Below are 19,576 nucleotides of genomic sequence, written 5' to 3'. Positions count from 1 at the left end.
GGATTTGGATAAGATACACATTACAAAGATGCTCGACCGGTGACTATGCAAAGAAATAAAGAAATTTGTTTAGAACCTTTGGGTTTTATTGCGTCGGCATCTATTCATAGAGTATAAGGAACAAACATAGCAATCGCCAGGGCATCTTATTTCGAATTCCTCGAAACGATAACGCAGTATATTTGATCAGATGTCCCCACTCCAAGGTCGCATCGGAGCCCTGTGGTGGGATGTATCGTGGGGGGGTGGGGAAGAGGGCAGTTACATTTTAGACGAAAAAGAGTTAGTCGTCCATACTCGTTAGGCGGAATCACATCCAAGTGATCCGAGCAGCATTCAATACAACTAGTCAGTAACCCGAGGTTATTGCTAGTACTAAGCATCAAAGTTAGCAAGATCAGTATACAAGGCCCAAGCACCATACTGATCTCTTGGAAACGAGTATTAATAAATATTCACATTTCATTACAATTTGAAGTGTATTATTTGGATCAACTCCTTCCGTCCTTACAACGCGGAAGTGGAAAGAGACAGCAGTCTTTTTCCTCGCAAGGTGAGAAAGCGCGTGCACGAAAGCGTGCACAGTACGGGAGTGGGAACCAGCACTACCGTAACAACTGTACATTTGGTTCTGCGAGTTGGATCAATCACACTAAATGGTCCTTCGAGCCGGAGCAATCGTACAATAAACGTAAGTTGCGTAGAAATTGGCACAATAGTAGATCTCCTGAGGACAAACGTAAACTTAATAAAGCTACCAAAGTGTTAAAAAAAATACTGCAGAACTTTAAAAATGAAGGTCTTCAAAGTTACCTTCAGAACTTAACTCCTACTGCAGACTCTAACTATTCACTCTGGAAAGCAACAAGGCGTTTTACTCGTCCAATTCAAGACATTCCACCTATCCGTCAGTCCCAGGGTGAATGGGCAAGAAAACCAATAGATAAAGCCAATCTCTTCGCCTCCTATCTGGCAGATGTATTCAAACCATCTTCACCTTCAGTACCTGCAAAAGATGAAGACGTCTGGACATTTATGCACTCACCTTTCCAATTATCTCCACAAATAAAACCGTTTACCTCAATGGAAGTCAAAGCAATAATTGCATCACACGTCAATCCGAAAAAAGCACCTGGCCTCGACTTAATCAACGGAAAGATGATCAAAGAATTACCAAAAAAAGGAATAGCGTATATTACATCACTATTCAACGCCGTTATACGCCTAGGCTACTATCCTACTTCATGGAAAGTAGCAGTGATTACACTCATTCACAAGCCAGGTAAACCACCTCACGACGTTACGTCATATCGACCAATCAGTCTCTTATCCTCTTTATCTAAGCTATTTGAAAAAATGTTCACTAATCGCCTACTAAATGTTTTGGATGTCCTTACTCTTCCCGACCATCAGTTCGGGTTTCGGAAATACCATTCAACAATTGAACAGGTCCATAGAATAACTCGTCAACTATCGCAAGATATTGAAAAGAAAAAATACTGCTCCGCAGTATTCCTGGACATAAGGCAAGCTTTCGACAAAGTCTGGCACACCGGACTACTTTATAAACTTAAGAAAATATTTCCATATCCTTTTTTCCTGATCCTTAAATCCTACCTTACAGATAGAAAATTCATGGTTAAATATCAAAACCAATTCACTTCAGCTTATCCAATCTTGTCCGGTGTTCCACAAGGCAGCGTACTTGGGCCCATACTGTACACAATTTACACGGCAGATCTACCTACCTCAGAAGGGATAACTACTGCTACATTTGCAGACGATACAGCTCTGCTAGCATCTGAGAGTGATCCACAAAACGCGACTGATATTCTCCAACGTCATCTGCACTTACTAGAAAAATGGTGTCAGAAATGACGAATCAATATCAACGAAAGTAAATCAGCTCATATAACCTTCAATTGCGCAGAGGCACGTGTCCCCCTGTGGTCATTAATGGGGTAAATATTCCTGTTAGAGACTCGATCAAATATTTAGGTATTATCCTAGACAAAAGGCTGACATGGAAGCAACATATGCAAACCAAAGTAAAACACCTCAAAGAACGAGTAAGAAAAATTTATTGGCTGTTTGGTAGATCGTCTAAGTTAGATTTGGAAAAAAAGCTCGCTATCTATAAAGCTATTCTAAAACCCATATGGACTTACGGAATCCAACTATGGGGAACTGCGAGTAACTCCAATATAGAGATTTTACAGAGGTTCCAATCAAAAACTCTACGAAACATCTGCAATGCCCCATGGTACGTTACAAACGAAAGAATTCATTAAGATTTAAGAATATCTACAATAAAAGAAGAAATTGTTAGCTTCAGTGAACGCTACAACTCCCGTTTAGCCAAACATCCCAACCCTTTAGCAAAAAATTTACTGGAAACAAATGAACTAGTACGAAGACTAAAAAGGTTCTACCCTTCTGACCTTAAAACAAGATTTGAATGATTTAAAACATCGTAATATTATTTGAGTCTAATGTATTATATCTACACTCACCATTGTAAATCTTATTTATTTACATTTCATGTTATTACATCACGCCAGCCTAAAGTACTTATAATTCTCGTCGAGAATTGATTGTATGTTCTGTAATGAATAAAAAAAAAAAAAAAAAAAAAAAATATAGGCTTATATAGAGAGTTACATAAAGAGTGATATACAGTGATAGATGCATATAAGTACGAATAATTTATAATAAGCCTGAAGTCAGTAAGTGTTTAAACCTTAAGTGCGACGATATATATATAAAGGGAGTTTTTTACTTGTATTTTGTTCTATTTTCTTGTGTTTTGTTAAAATATGATCCATATTTTGTACTACTTCGTCAAAACTGTTATTCACCCCGACCTTTAATCGAACATTTGGCGACCGTGACAGGACTGGGGTCTTACTAGTTTTACAGTCTTGTGCGAATCGTTATTTTAGTGCTTTATCATTAAAATGGATCTTTTAAAAAGGAAAAGAACAATGGCTCGCGTTGCATTCACAAAAGCGTATAACACTTTGAATGCATTACTGGATCCAGCAAAGGGATCGAGTAGGGAAGCGATTTCAAACTACCTAGCACAATTGGAATCCAAAACACAACAACTGACTTCAATTTCGCAATCGTACTTGGATCTGAAATGGAAGGAGACGATTATTCGGAGGCAGAAATCGAGCAAGAGACGAACGAAACCATGGAATATGAAGAAAAATTCTTGGATATCAAGTCCCGAGTCGAGCATCTCTTCAAAGGGACAGAAAGTTCATCTACCTCCGCACTAGCTGCCGTCGCCCTTCCAGCACAACCAGACATAAGAGTGTCTTGTAATTTACCGACGATCCGATTGCATCAATTTAGCGGTAATATAGAAGATTGGCTACCATTTTGGAGTTCGTTCAAGAAAGTACACGAAAACTCCGGGTTGACAAAAGAAGACAAGTTCCAATATTTAGTGCAATCTATGGAGCCGAAATCTCGTGCAGCCGCATTGATTAAAAGTTATCCGCCTACCGCTGAAAATTACACAAAGGCGATTGATAGTCTAATGGAGCGATACGGTGATACAGATCTGCAAATTGAAGTATATATACGTCAATTATTGCAACTTGTCCTGCGTAAACCAGCCAGGTCTACAAATCATTTCCTCTCCGGTTTATATGATAACCTCGAATCACGTTTGCGAGCGTTGGAATCTTTAGGTCTCACCAACGACACGGACGCGACCATATTGTATCCTCTCGTAGAATCAGCACTACCAGAAGAATTATTGAGAGCGTGGCAACGTAGTTGCTCACTTCTAAACGCTAATTACATAGGAGGAACGGGAGGTTCCGCTATTCGTGGAAAAGGGCGATTAACTCGACTCATGGAATTTCTGGCAATGGAAGTGAAAAGTAAGATGAAAGTTTCCTTAGCTATGGAAGGTTTTTTGCCAAGTGATAACCGTGAAAAGGATAAAATTTCAAGAAATCGCCCACACATGAGAGACGTTCCTAGTGCTGCTAGTTTACTTACGACTAATAAAGGGAAAAGATCTTCGTGCGTGTTTTGTGATTCTAGTGAACACAGTAATGTCAATTGTGAGATCGCGAAAACCATGAGCCTACGGGAAAAAAGGGAACGTGCGAGGAAGTACAACACGTGCTCCGTCTGTTTGAAATTCGGACATCATTATAAGCGATGCTTCGCCAGAGCGAAGTGCGACGGATGCTCTCGTAGGCATGTGACGCTCATGTGTCCGGTAAACGAAAAAGACGATACCGAAAAGGAGGAAACAAAACCGAAAGGAATCACCAATAATAAAGGGGAAATTAATATCAATGAGTGTAGTTTAGCGAGTTACTGCAACGATGCAGAAGTGCTTATGCCAACTTTGCGTGCGAAACTAAGAAACGGAACCAAAGAAATTAACGTTCGTCTAATTATAGATAGTGGCTCTCAAAAATCGTATATCACTAAAGAGGCAGTACGCGAAATGGGTTATGAACCTATAGGCGAACAAACTATGGGACACTCACTCTTCGGCGGAAGAAGAACGGAAACGGTGTGCCATAAAAAATACCGGGTCCACTTAGGTGACCTCGACGACACTTATAGGTGCAATTTCGTCGCCATGGACCAAGATATAATATGCGAGAAAATACCGCGAGTGAAAAGTGATGAGTGTCTCGGTGAGTTGAAAAAATTAAAAATCCGTCTAAGTGATACGCAAAGTGATGACCATGCAGTCGCACTACTCATTGGTGCCGACATTCTAGGAAGATTATTAACTGGACGTTGCCATGACTTGAAGAATGGCCTCGCTGCTATAGAAACGCGCCTGGGCTGGACTGTCTTGGGAAAAGTTCCCACACGAGAGAGACGTAACGATGCCGTCGGCACGGCAATTTCGATGTTTGTCGAAAATGTAAACGTCTCAGATTTATGGTCTCTTGACACTTTAGGAATAAGAGATCCTATTGAAAATAAAAGCCACAAGGAAAACGAAGAGGAAATAAAAGCCTCTCTTTTAAAAACAGTCGTAATTAACGAAGAAGGACGTTACGAGGTGGGGTTACCGTGGAAAGAAAACCACCCACCTCTAAAAGACAACAAAGAGATAGCTCATCGCCAACTACAAACCACAATCAAGAAACTGAAGGACCAAGGACTTTATCAAGAATATGACACTGTGTTTAATGACTGGTTAAACGAAGGGATCATCGAGCGAGTTCCCATAGAAGAGGAAAAGAATTGGGGCCATTACCTACCCCACCGAGGAGTTCTAAAGGAAGGCTCCACGACAAGGCTTCGTCCGGTCTTCAATGCCTCAGCGAGAGGAAAAAACTCGGTATCATTAAATGAATGTTTACACGTAGGCCATAATCTAATTGAACTTATTCCTACGGTGCTTCAACGCTTTCGAAAAGGTAAAATAGGAATAATTTCCGATATAAGAAAAGCGTTTTTACAAATAGGCATAAATGCAAATGATAGGGATTTCTTGCGGTTTCTGTGGTACGATGGTAGCGGCAATATAATGATTTTGCGTCATCGCAGAGTAGTATTTGTCGTCTCATCGAGTCCTTTTATTTTAGGCGCTATTATTCACAAACATTTAAATGATCTAATTCATCAGACAGGAAGCCATAAGTTCACTACTAGCATTATTTTACAACTTTTACAAAGCTTTTATGTAGACAATTCGGTTACTAGTGTAAATACAAGGGATCAACTCATTCAATTTATGACAGAATCTACGGCCATGATGAAATTAGCGAGTTTTGATTTGCGAGGGTGGGAGTATAACGGAGATAAGACATTAGAAACCCAAACAGCGGTGTTGGGCATCACATGGATAAAATAGACGACACATTATCTCTAAATATACCAGCTTTAAATCAATTTCGCGAAGGCAAAAGTAACGAAACGAAACATCCTCGCGTTAGCACACCGCGTTTTTGATCCCTTAGGCTTCGTTTGCCCCGCAGTATTGTTACCGAGACTTCTACTACGAGAAACGTGGAATAAAAATTGAACTGGGACGTACCGTACGAATCAAGACAAAAATTTTTATTGTGGGTAGACGATCTGATAAACTTAAAAAAAATCCGTATCCCAGATGTTTCTTAGGGGAGATCGAGGAAAATAGTAAGATCAGCCTACACACCTTTTGTGATGCAAGTAGCGTTGCTTATGCGACAGTAGTTTATATTCGCGTTGAAAGTACGTCGGGCGTAAAAGTATATTTTGTCCAAGCAAAAAACAGAATCGCGCCAGTGAAAAGAGAAAAATCGAACACGCGCATAAGTATTCCACGACTAGAGCTACTCGCCGCCGTTATCGGGGTACGTCTAACAATCGGTATATTAGACAGTCTCGACCTCGGTAAAGTGGACATATATTATTGGTCGGACTCATCCACGGTCCTAGCGTGGATACAACGGAACAATAATTGGGGAACCTTCGTATTCAACCGGGTGAAGGAAATCAACAATTCACTAGTCGAGTCAGTGGCATCACATTCCCGGTGATTTGAATCCGGCGGATTTACCGTCGCGCGGTTGTACCTGTAATCAACTAGCACTTCGCGCTGGTGGGAGGGTCCGCGATGGCTCCAAGAATGCGCGGAGAATTGGCCTTCTACCGAAGTCAAATATGATGAAACGGAAATATTCGAAGAAATTAAAAGGGGTACTATCAAAAAAAGAGACAGACAATGTCATTTTACTAACGTTGACCAACCGTAATCATAACGAGCACCAGGGGTATGAAAAGTTTTCCAGCTTTGCAAAAATCGTAAGAGTTTTCGGCTGGATGAGATGATTCCATTATAACGCGAAAAATAAATCAAACCGTCGAAAAGGGGATTTAACGCGCCAAAAAATCGAACACGCCGAAATTAATTTATTAAAGCTTATACAACAAGAAAGCTTCGCGGGCGTAAATGATGAACAAATTAGACACCTATCACCTTTCTTAGATAAATATGGAGTAATGCGGATAAAAACAAAAACTGGTGTGTGTACTTATGTACGCACGTCAGAAGTTATACTTCTTTGGCGTACCAAAACGAATATAGCATCAATAATATGAAAAATAACTTCAAAAAATAAGTATAATATTATTTATTTATACATGAGGAAGAAGAAGGATTTAATTAAAATAAGAAATAAGAAATAAAACACTTGGTTGAGCAAATACAACAAGGTTCAATACTTTATTTGCTCGTCAGGGAAAAGCCTTGTGGCATAAAAACCCTGGATGATAATTTAAATAATTTAAATAACTTCAATATTATATATATATACATACAATTTATACATATTAAATTTAATTAATTCACGTTCATTAGTTGATCTGTTTGTGATTCTATGGCCATGTGAGTTACAAGAGGCTTATGGTAGCTAAAATATGATACAAATAGTCTAGTTGAAACGTTTCTAAATATCGTGTAAATACAGCATCAATTGTAGTACCATATCGGGTTGTAGGAACTGTTCTGTCATTATTTATTGAAAGATTAAAATCTTCACGTAAAAAGTTGATGAGTACATCAGAATTTTCAGAGCAGAAATTAACATTAAAATCTCCACTTAATATCATTGGTAGCTTATCTTCGCCTTTACCCATATATGGTGTTCTATATGCTGTGTATGGAGATAGCACCCGTTCCAAGAAATGAATAATATTTTCAATTCTTTGATTTGGAGAAATATAAACTGCTATAACACAATTATTTTACCATCTTCCGTTGTACACTCTGCTATACAAAAATCACCCACTGATGATATAGCAGTACTAACAAAATCGGACTGTCTCACAGTCATGTCGATATTAGTGGTCAGAAAGTTAGTTGTATCATTCGCATTGTGATAGATAGCAACTCCTCCAGCTCGAACATTTGGTCGTTTGTATTGAATTATACAATTGAAATTTGGTATACTAACAGACTCGTTATCATGTAACCAAGTTTCACTCAACATTAAAATTTTAGATTCTTGTAAAATAGAATCAATCATATCCTTTGAGTGAGCTCGCAAACTTTGACAATTTAGAGTATACAGTGTCAAACCTTTCCTTTGGTTCATAAAATGTTGGATGTCTTTACTAATTGTCACTAAGCGATTATTTGAGAGTCTCTTATATTCATCTTGAAAACTAATCATTGCAGTTGATGGTCTTCGGCCGTGATAAAAAGTATTATCATTATCTTTTGCTGTAATGTATAAGCCCTCGATAGTTGTTACGCGTGACAAAGCGACATAGACTAATGTCAATTGATGTTTTTTATCATATTCATAAACAACTTCGGGATATGTGCTCCCTTGTGATTTGTGAATTGTCGTCGCACAAGCACAAATTAGAGGTAAATGTGAACGCTTAACGTTAATTGTTTTATTGTTGTTAAGAGAAATAGTTGCAGATCTACGTCCGATCGGCACTGCTGTTTTTTTAATCTGAATAGCAGCAACATGTCCAGCAACTTTCTTTTTGATTTTCTGGCCAATCTGTAGTGAATCGGAAACTCAAGCCACACACATTTACTTCTCCATCTTCATTGTATTCAATATGAAATAACTACAATTTTCCCGAATGCCAATATATACTCTACATTTGTAAATAAAATAAAATATAACTTCAATAAAAACTTTAATAAAATAAAGCTATAAATACAATTTAAATAAAATAAATTATTAACAAAATTAATAAAATAAAACAAATAAGAAAAAGAAAAACTCTTGGTTAAGTAAATACAAAGTATAATACTGTATTGGCTCGTCAGACAAAAAGCCTTGTAGCTTAAAAGCTCTGGTTGATAAATTAAACATAATAAGGAATTGCGGTTTTAACAAAAAATTAAACACGAATCTCACCTCTTGCTCGCTTCGCTTGTATACGGATTCAACAAAAAGGTTCACCTCGTTTATGGAAGTATAAGGAATACTTATACTTTTCTTATTTCGTTCTAGCTTAAATCGCTTTGTTCGTCGCTTTCTTTGTAAATTCTTCGCTGCTCATCTAAGACGTATCGTCGTAGGCGTCCAGTGGAAGAATAGGACGAGTGCTCTGTTTAATAGGCCCAGCAGGGCGTGCTTAGCAACGGTTTAAAAAGTGGGGAGGGACGATAAGAAAATTTCCTTATTTTCAATCTTTTCAAAATATTTGAGCCGCGTATTTCGAATATACGTTAAGAATCTATAATCTTTATAAATGGTACATAAATTGTAATTACGTTGAGTGCCTCACGAATTCTGAAGGAAATCCTCGTCAGGTTACGCTCGTTATTTAGTATTGAAAAAGAAGTATAACTTCAAAACAATCACAATAAATTCATGTTGCACAATACGTTTCCATTCTTTTATGCTACACTCTCCATATTTTTATAATTAATTACAGATTACCTATCATAATGATAACATATTATTATTATTATCGTTATTAATTTTCCTTGTTAGTTTTTAATTTTTCTAGTTTATTAATTAATGTTATTATTATTACATTATTAGTATTATTATTAATTTTATTTTTACAAAAAACATAGTTGATAAAGAAACCTGTTTCTCTTCCCTGCTTGATGATCAATAATATTTTCTAATGTAAGAAGATTATTTTTCTTTTACTATTATATTTTTATTCTCATTTATTTATTGAGGTTATTTAATTTATATATAATATATATATATATATATATAGCGTGACCAGGTAAAAAGGAGGAGGATTGAAAATATGAGTAGATAAGCTACTAATTATTCTTTCCTATTAAGTTAACTAAATAACTTCAAAAAAAGAAAAGAAAAATATTTTCAATCGATCGATATATTATATATATATAAAAAAGAATAAAAAGAATAAATTCAAAAATATAAAAATATAATATCAGTCCACATTAAATGTAAGGGAGATATATCGAATTACATTATGCGTCAATGGCCATGGCGCGGTAACAGCATTAGTTCTCGCTCGATCATTTAAGTAAAGCAGCACTGAGTACGATTAGTATTTGGATGGGTGACCGGCTTGAGAAAAAAAGGGGAAGAAGAAGAGAGACAACTTCATGCCGTAAACTTGAAATCGTTTTGCCGCGCGTTGTAAATACCGACAAACTTCATGGTGTCGTTTTCCCAGACGCTCGGAACCAAATCACTCCCCATTACATTTTCCCTTCTTCTTCTTCTTATTCATTCTTTAATTTAGGCAAGTTGCCTGTTTCGTAACGACGTTTTTCTGCCTATTGCACTGTTAAATTGTCGCACCATCGTTTTCGTGGTCGCCCCGTACTTCTGCGGCCAATCGGTGATTTATTCCGTGAAATTCTGCCGATTCTTGTTGTCCATTCTGCTAATAGACAGAGTGTCGTTTCTATGAGCCGCAAATTTTTTTACGTTGGGTAGGGAGCTAACCTGATCCAACAACCTTCCTCCTTTTCCCGGGCTTAGGACCGGCAACATGATCGCTGACCTTGATCCGTCCAGCGATCATGCAGGCGGAGTTACATTTTCCCTAACGCGCCAAAAAAGTATAACTTCAAAAAAAAAAAAACTACTTCCCGCTCGATCATTTAGGTCAAGCAGCGCTGAGTACGATTAGTACTTGGATGGGTGACCCGCTGGAGAAAAAAAAGAGGAAGAAGAAGAGAAAAGACAACTTCATGCCGTAAATTTGAAATACCGACAAACTTCGTGGTGTCGCTCGGAAAAAAATCACTCTCATCACATTTTCCAAAACACGGGTTTGGGAAAAGAAGGTATAACTTCAAAAATAAAAGTTTTGCTTCGTTCTTGCTCCGTTCATATGGCCGAGAAAAAAATGTAGCAGGAAATTAAACGCGCACCGGCAGTTTTGATTTATTCGAAAATTGTTGCTAATATATATATAAGCTTATGTTTTACGTATGTTCTGTCATGTACCTATCTATATGCATTTAATTGCGCGAAACGTGTTGAACATCAAAGATAAGTTGGTTTCTTGAACGTCATTGAATTACATTCGAAGGATGATTTTATTCGACGAATGCGTATGAGTATGAGGAATGGAGTACTTGTTTAGTAAAAAACGAATCTTTAGGTTTACAACGTTAGTTCTTTATGAAAGATCAAAGTTCGACTATTTAATCGTCGAACTTTAACGCGTTACTTCCACCGTTGGTGCTCGTAAGACTCCCTGAGGTCTCTGTCACTGTTCCAGAAACAACAAACAGTCGAATTTTTGGACCTCGGTTGGGACGATGCAAATACGTCGAAGATGTAGTGTTTTGAGCTTATAAATATTTGACGTACAATGTTTCGGATCAATATTCATCTTTAATACAACTAAAGATAATCATCAAGTGGATATATTATTAGTTTTGTAAACGTATGTATATTTCCAATTATTTATTTATTTATTTATTTATTTATTTCAATTTATCTTTCAAGTATTTTCATTTCACACACACACTCGCACACATGTAGAATGAGCGATATTAAATACGAATAAAAGGTTTTAGATTTGGAAATTAAAATAACGTAATCGTGGATACGAATAAAATTGAATAAGATGAAAAATAGAAAGAAAATCACAGAAATTTGACAATGAGGTTTATTATATAGCAGTAGCATTTGAAAAAGTTCCATGACAGGGTGAATTTCGATGGACCTGACTTAGGTGTGTCTGAATTTTTATTCATTTGTTTCTTTCGTTTATCCCGATTACGTAATTATTACGCATTCGAGAGTACTTTTAACTTTTTTTTTCAATGATCTGCGTTGTACAAGTGACTGCTTTCAAATCTATTTTTCCTTCGTTGTTTTATCAGAAAAAAAGTAATATTTTCTCTCTATTGTTAAGAATTATTTATTGAAATAAGAATAATTTAGGTCTTTCGAAATCGTCGAAATGATGTTTCTTTCGTAAGATTACGAACGATCGTAAATACATTATATGTACATTGGGATTGTTAAAAGAAATTTAACGAGGTAGAACACCGGTGAAATTGCTGTTTATCCCTGGCACATGTCTGCGTAAAGATTGATGGTTTTTCGAAAGTTTATACTCGTATGCAGATTCGAATAAATGATGGATTAGACTAACCAATTGGCGTAGCCAAGATATAATAGAAGAAGAAGAAGAAGAAGAAGAAGAAGAAGAAGATGATGCAAAGATAGTAGCAGGTAGCACGTAGTGCGAACACGCTTGGATATTTATGGCACATCACCTACTTACTGACATTACATTTTCTTTTTTAATGAAAATTATGGAGTGAATCGATGAATGGTTCAAGAAGATATGCGCGTTGAAAACTAACGCAACACACGTTCGTTCGGATAGTATGTATGTGTGTGTAATCGGTCAGTGATAATGACGTCAACGAGTACTTGCCATTGTTTTATTCGTTTATATGTAGCAGAAAGTTTATTTAGCCGTTGCTGTGCACGGATTTATAAAACGCTGACTGCTGACAAAGAAGATATTTTAGAAAAATTTTTTTGATTTTAAATGTCCGGTATTATTACCAAGAAAAAACAAATTTGTAGAATATATATCGCCGAAAACATCAAAGGTTAAAACACGCGGGTGTCGAGATAACAATGAACAACTTAAGGGAAAGGTATTGATACTTGGCGGACGTAAGACAATTCGGGCGATTTTAAAGCAGTGTGTGGACTGCTCTCGGCATGACGCTAAACCCATGCAACCAGTTGTAGTCCCCCTACCGTATGATCGGGTAAAAGACGCAGCCGTTTTCGAAGTCATAGGCGTAGACTTTACTGGACCCATTTACTTAAAGGGTAACCACAAGGCCTGGGTGTGTTTGTATACTTGCGACGTTTATAGGGCAGTTCACCTAGAGCTCGTCACGTCCTTATCCTACGGCTTCATTTTTGATGTCACTAAGGCGTTTTATTGCATGGAGGGGTAGACCGTCGGTTATCTACAGCGATAACGGGACAAATTTTGTAGGTCTGAATAACGCATTCAAAACCATAGATTTTGAGAAATTAGCTAGAACGGTAGCGATTGATCAAATCGAGTGGAAATTCAATCCGCCCACTGCCGCGTGGTGGGGACGTTTTTGGGAGCGGTTAAATGGAATCTTGAAACGTCTACTACGAAGAACTTTGCGCAAATCCTCTTTGAATTACGAAGAAATGATGACAGTACTACTCGACTGCGAAGCTATAATTAACAGTAGACCAATAACTTTTCTATCGGAAAATAAGCAAGACCTCGTACCACTGACCCCGTCTATGTTTTTACAAGACACTAAAGAAATCGGTGTTTTAGACTTGGATAGAGTTGAAAAATGCGACTTTGCGAAACGTTATAATTACAGAGCCAAAATTAAAGAAGGTCTTCGACGTCGGTTTCGTACTGAATATCTCGGAGCGTTAATACATCGTAAGGGTGTTAAAAGAGAAAACCGTAGCATAAAAGTTGGAGATATTGTATTGATAGAAAACGAAAATAAGAAAAGGATAGATTGGCCACTAGCCCGCGTAGAGAAACTTATTTACGGAAAGGACGACAAAGTAAGGGTCGTTCATTTAAGGGGTTATACGCAGTTAGAATTTTTAAAAAATCAATTTTTTTTTTCATTTTCGGAATGTACATATATTTAAGTATATTCTCTGAAAATTTCAAATCGATCCGACAAATATTCTTCACTTCATGTAAGCTGCAAACAAAAATTTTTAACTATGTGTAAACGTATCTTTGAAACTTTAAACGCGTTTTTCTCAAAACGGTATTTTCAAAGTCGGTGATCTCGATTTTTCAAAAACGGCTTAACCGATCGGTTTCGAATTTTTACACAATCTTCTTAGATATATTCCCTAGGTATTAAGTATAAGGAATAATTTTTAAAAAATTTATTACTATTTTTTTGTAACAATTTAGAGCGAAAATTTTAGTCAAGAACAACAACTTTTTCTCAAATAGACGCCATTTTGTCAAAAATCAAAATTTTTATTATTCCTTGGTTTTAATACCTGCATTAATCTATCCTTTAAAAGAATCCACCATATTTTTTAATTTCAATAATCCAAACCGCCAAAATGAAGATCACCGCCAAACGTCTTTTTTTAGAGGACGTTCAGGAAATCATCTACAGGAGCGGTGCAGATTAATATTTTTACATAATCGACGCGCTATTGTATTCTCAAAAGTTGGCTCTATTTGAATTACCATCACTTTTGTTTGAGAAATAAAAACTGTTTCTATAAAAAATTCATGAAAATACGTCTTTTTCGAGCCTCGCAACTGCGTATAACCCCTTAAATACTGCGACGGGTAGTTTGGTACGACCCATACAAAGGGTCTATCCACTTGAGTTAAAATCAGACTCAAATGAGTCTCGAATAGAAGCGATTATTGTAAACAGTTATGAGTAAAATAATTCTTTAAGTTCTCCGAAACATTGCGACGGAATAAAGGACTGCCGTATGACGAGGAGCGGAAGAGTATCGAAAAAACCAGATAGGTTAAGTTATGATTAAATTTTAATCTGTATCCGTATATGGATATATATATGTAAATATAAATATGTATAATATAAATTTTATTCTGTATAGTGTAATGTAGAGTAATACTTACCCTCCATGTATGTATACACAACAACAATTTACTCAATTTTCTCTTTCCTTTATTTATTTATTTCTTTAATTTTTGTAATTGTTTGTTCCATTCTATAAAATATAAGTAAATAGTATATTAGACAGTAAAGATTTGTAACGAAATATTTGATTCGAATTTATAACTTTCATATTTCCTTCCTTTTATATTTGTTTAAATGTATTTTTCTTCTCACTTTTTTCAATTAGTTTAATCGCATTACTTTAGAGACGAAAATTTTCGTATTCTATGATACAATTAATACAGACTTTTCATTGATATTATTAAAACTTATTATTAACCATAACGTAACTCTGACGCTTATATGTGCCCATAATTATGAAAGTGGTCTAAAGTCATATATTTCTTGTTTCGAGATATTTAAAGGATTACATTTGAACATTAAATGACTTCTATACAATATTGAAATAACAAACACTATCTAACGATTCACTTTTGACAATATCGTGAAAATATTACATTGAATTAATTTAGTTTAAAATAATGTGTTGTGAAATAACTAATAAACTTATTTTTTGAAGTTATACTTCTTTTGGCGCGTTGGGAAAAATGTAATGAGAGTAATTTTTTTCGAGCATCTGTAAAAACGACACCATGAAAAGTTTGTCGGTATTTACGAATTGCGGCAAGCGATTTCAAATTTACGGCATGAAGTTGTTTTCTCTTTTTTTCTTCCCCTTTTTTTTCTCAAACGGGTCACCCATCCAAGTACTAATCGTACTTAGCGCTGCTTTACTAAAATGATCGAGCGGGAAGTAGTTCTATCACCGCGCCATGGCTGTTGACGCATAAAGTAATACGATATATCTCCCTTACACTTAATGTGGACTGATATCTAAAATTTTATATTTTTTTTTTATTCTATTTTATTCTTTCTTATATATATAATAATAATTATTTTTTTCTTTAAGTTATTTTTTTCTTTGAAGTTTTTTTTTGAAGTGATTTTTGAGGTTATTGAGGATATATTCGTTTTGGTACGGCAAAGAAGTATAACTTCTTATGTGCGTACATAAGTACACACACCAGTTCTTTGCATGAAATATTTAATGATTAAAGTATATATAATTGTTATTTATTATTATTAAAGTTGTATATATTTTTATTGTGTTTACTAGGTAAAAAATAAAATGATAACTGTAATTCTACAAAATAATCGTCTCTAAATATTTGCGCAAGATTTTGAAAATTTTATTATTATATTTCTAATTTTCTTTGTGATAACTTTCGTTCTTTTCCTTTATATAATTAAAAATTAATAAACGTTAAAAAATTTTTTTAAATTTATAGATATAAAAACTAATAAAAAAAAAGTTCTCCTAGAAGAATCGAACACTAAACCTATCGATGCAACAGACGAGAACACTATTACCTAAGCAATTACGTCCCTTAATATATAGTTGAATTTATAAGAATATAAACACCGTAATAACAGAATATTAACAACGTTCGGACCGTGAGAGTCGTTCCGCGAAGATGCAGAGGAAAGAATCATTCTTCTCACTCAAAAGAAATACCTTTATATGACATTAAAAATAAACATATGTGCGTGTGTGAGGTGTGTGAGGTGTGATACTTTGACTTCTACGAATAAATTCAAATATCCTCATTATAACCAATTTACCGATAAAAGTAATTTAAGTATCACTCGAGTTATTTTGTAATATACTGAATTTTTATTTTGATGTGTTTATTTTTCAGTCTATTTGTGAAATTGCATCTTTTATAGTTAGGAATACGAATACCGATATCCTAATAAAAAAACCAGAAACGTATAGTATTAAGAATTTATTTTTAATTTGTACAATTAATTATATATTACAATTGTTTGATTAGTAACATAATAATGACAACAATGATAAATATTATCTCTTTTTAAATCTCAGGAATATAGTTTCAGCCGGTTTCGTAGTAATACTGAGCTTTAGGTTAACATTTTCAACTGGTATAGGTTCGTCTATTTGAATAATAAATTTTCTCAATACAGTAGCAGCTATTGCCTTCATTTCGGTCATGGCAAATATTTGACCTGAAAAAGCAATATTCAATAAAAATGTACTTAGCCGATCGACTGTTTAGAATACTATTTCAAGAATGCATAAACATGTGCTTTTACCTATGCATCCTCTTTTCCCAATGCTGAACGGAATAAAACATTTAGAGTTATATTTTCCTGGTAAAAACCGATCCGGGTTAAATCTTAAGGGATCAGCCCAATATTTACCATTTCGGTGTAGTGAAAATATCATAAAAAATACCTGACAGTTTTTTGGTAATATCACATTGTCGTTCACTTAATAAAATAAATAAATACATATTATTACTACATAAGACTGTAATGTCAGTGGGAAAAAAAAATAAACAATAAAAATTTTATTATATATAAAAATACCTTTTGTATCGCGCTGTAGTGTTCGCCCAATAACTAGTGCAGGTGAGAAAAGACGTAACGTCTCCTTGATGACTCGTTCTAAATATTTCATTTTCTTAGTATCTTCCATTGTAATAGGAACATCTATAGGATCGCTTGAGTCGTACATATCGTACAACTCTTCGTATACTTGATTCTGGAATCGAAAAAGCCAAATAGATGATACAAGTTTTGCATGAAAATATAATTGATTTTTAAAAGATATTAAATAATAATGCATAAGTGGTATTTGAGCGTACTTGAATGTCCGGAAACGTGGCTAACATTAAAAATAAAAATGTTAGCGTATTAGTGGTAGTATCACTTCCCTAAAAATAAATACAAATTGTTTTTTACTCTTACTGAATGAAAAAAAAAATTTTAAATAATCTTAAATGAATTCATCTTACTGTAAAAACCATTGTATTTATTTCATCACGAATATCTGCCTCCGAATATTCTCCGGTCTCGTAAAAGGATTTAAATATTGCATCTAAAAATGGACTGGTATCTTTTTCTTTATTTAAAGGAGAATAATAATATTTTATTTATTGTTATTATAAAAGGTATTCATCCATAAATTCATTACTAAAAGAATATTTTTTAAAATGATTATTCTTACTTGCATGTGGATCTTTTCCTTCCCGGGTAAAGTTATCTTCATTCATTGAATTCTTCTTTTTCCTTATAATCTTAACGAATATAAAAGTTATATATACATGAATAAATTATTATTTTATTTCAAACTAATATATTTTTTTGTTATTTGACAATTTAAAACAAAAATTGTTTCTTGGTATTTTTACCTCGTTTGTTATTTTATTTAAGGGGGAAAGAATTTCTTGTAGCCGTTTCCCCATAGATGAATTGTTAAATATAATATTTGGATGTAACCAGAATTTCATTGCTCTTGTTACAGTTATGTCCATAGCTCTAAATAAAAATAAAATTCACAATAAGAAGACGAATATTCAATAATATTAGATTATATTATAAATTTAAAAATATTCTTCTCATTATTACTCCGACATATATTCATCAAGTTTGCAATCCGGATTGCTCTGCAAATTTAAATCACTTTCCAATAGGCTATCTGTCAGTACAAAAAAAACAATTTTTAGAAAAAAAATTTAATGTGTCCATCTATATTTTTTAGAATTCCCAAATCTTACCATATACTATATCCAGCGTACATAAATGTACGTAATGCATAATGTCTACGTTTTTTCCGTTTGTAGTTTCTAAAATATTAGCTAGTCTGTTAGCATTTTTTATCATTGAGTCCATATACGTCGAAACTTCTTTGAATACTGGATTTAAGATTGTTCGATGAATGTTCCATATTGATGCTATAAATACGAGAATATTTCTTAATTTAAATATTTATAGTATATTTTTTATATATTTATTAATTAATAAATAAGAAAAGAGAAATTCTCATATATTCATGTGTAGGTGTGTAGGCATTATATGAAATCATAAAAAAAGAAAACTATTTTAATTAGCAATCGTCTAAAAGACATATTTAAAAATACTGTATTACAGTAGGGTATACATAGTTTTTTTTTATTAATTAAGAAGAAAGCATATGAACCTATAGTTTACCTGGTGCAGTAGGTAATCCATCACCTACAAGATTTTTGAAAAAGAAATATAGAGAACTTTTTTCATAACCGTTAGAACTGTTTGATAGAATCTAAAAAGGAAACAAAAAATTAATGTAAAGAAAAGCCGAAATAAAAAAAATCTTATTCGGGGAAATCGTTTCTAAAGAAGTGCAGTAAATTTGATAGATCTTACCTCAATATTTTCAGGATCATCCAAGACTACGACTAATTTTGGGCCAATCCACAGTAGCCACGGCGAAGAATAGATTGTGGATAATTTTATTATTTTATGAGTTATATCTAATTGTAAGACAAATTTATTGAATAGAAGTCGCATAAATATAGATATTATAAATAATAAATAAAAGTATACCTTTCATATCACCAAGTAATATATTCAGATTTCCAATCAGAGGATAAGGCTTTGGACCTGAGCATTTTTTTACCAATTTATGTTCACGAAATTTATCTGATATGTATTTGATTAAATAAAATACCAGTATCATTATTACTATTGAAGTAATAAATTCAGTAATATGCAACATGTTTAGTTTAACAAATTATAAATTATAAAATAACTTAAAATAGTATTAAAATATTTCTGGATCTTCTCTTGTATGCTAAGAACAGATATTAAGTTGATACTCCGCAGTGACTTCTTGTATCTTTTGTGTCTTAACAGAAACTAAGAAAGAAACATCAAACGGGAGACTATTTAAGCAAAATCAATATAGTACTTTGTCAAGTTTTCAAGGATACCGTTAACACTTGTGGAGAAAATTAGACAAAAAATTTATTTTATCTATTCATTTATTCCGTGCGTAATAATACTAATTTACATAAATAGAAAAAGTTAATTGCTGTTATAAACATAGTTTCTTCTTAAAGAAATCTTCTTTTTTTACCCTTCGCTCTTGACTTTGTATTATGCTAATAAAGTAGATAAACGAGATACATTAAATGA

At 34.2% G+C, this 19,576-nt stretch overlaps 3 protein-coding genes across 3 annotated transcripts; 2 read left to right on the top strand and 1 right to left on the bottom strand.

The window, feature by feature from the left end:
* Nucleotides 1-3,142: 3,142 nt before the first annotated feature.
* On the top strand, nucleotides 3,143-5,848 carry LOC122520404. Its single transcript, XM_043640493.1, has one exon. The coding sequence runs from the start codon at nucleotides 3,143-3,145 to the stop codon at nucleotides 5,846-5,848; it is 2,706 nt and encodes a 901-aa protein (XP_043496428.1).
* Nucleotides 5,849-12,652: 6,804 nt separating this feature from the next.
* LOC122520403 lies at nucleotides 12,653-14,459 on the top strand. The gene is made up of 3 exons (XM_043640492.1): nucleotides 12,653-12,752; nucleotides 12,952-13,351; nucleotides 14,369-14,459. The coding sequence occupies exons 1-3, from the start codon at nucleotides 12,653-12,655 to the stop codon at nucleotides 14,457-14,459; spliced, it is 591 nt and encodes a 196-aa protein (XP_043496427.1).
* Nucleotides 14,460-16,424: 1,965 nt separating this feature from the next.
* LOC122520409 (cytochrome P450 4C1-like) lies at nucleotides 16,425-19,276 on the bottom strand. Its single transcript, XM_043640495.1, has 12 exons — nucleotides 18,986-19,276; nucleotides 18,806-18,912; nucleotides 18,611-18,701; nucleotides 18,178-18,354; nucleotides 18,029-18,098; nucleotides 17,812-17,938; nucleotides 17,628-17,697; nucleotides 17,416-17,522; nucleotides 17,266-17,334; nucleotides 16,988-17,162; nucleotides 16,712-16,888; nucleotides 16,425-16,624 (listed from the first exon to the last, which is right to left on the bottom strand). Exons 1-12 carry the CDS (start codon nucleotides 19,155-19,157, stop codon nucleotides 16,461-16,463), a joined length of 1,506 nt encoding a protein of 501 aa, XP_043496430.1. The 5' UTR covers nucleotides 19,158-19,276; the 3' UTR covers nucleotides 16,425-16,460.
* Between the last annotated feature and the right edge of the window lie 300 nt (nucleotides 19,277-19,576).

The sequence above is a fragment of the Polistes fuscatus genome, unplaced genomic scaffold (genome assembly GCF_010416935.1).
Source record: "Polistes fuscatus isolate 324 unplaced genomic scaffold, CU_Pfus_HIC Scaffold33, whole genome shotgun sequence".
NCBI classification, from domain to species: Eukaryota; Metazoa; Arthropoda; class Insecta; order Hymenoptera; family Vespidae; genus Polistes; species Polistes fuscatus.
The sequence above is the reverse complement of the archived record's forward strand: the minus strand, read 5'-3'. Positions and strand labels throughout refer to the sequence as shown.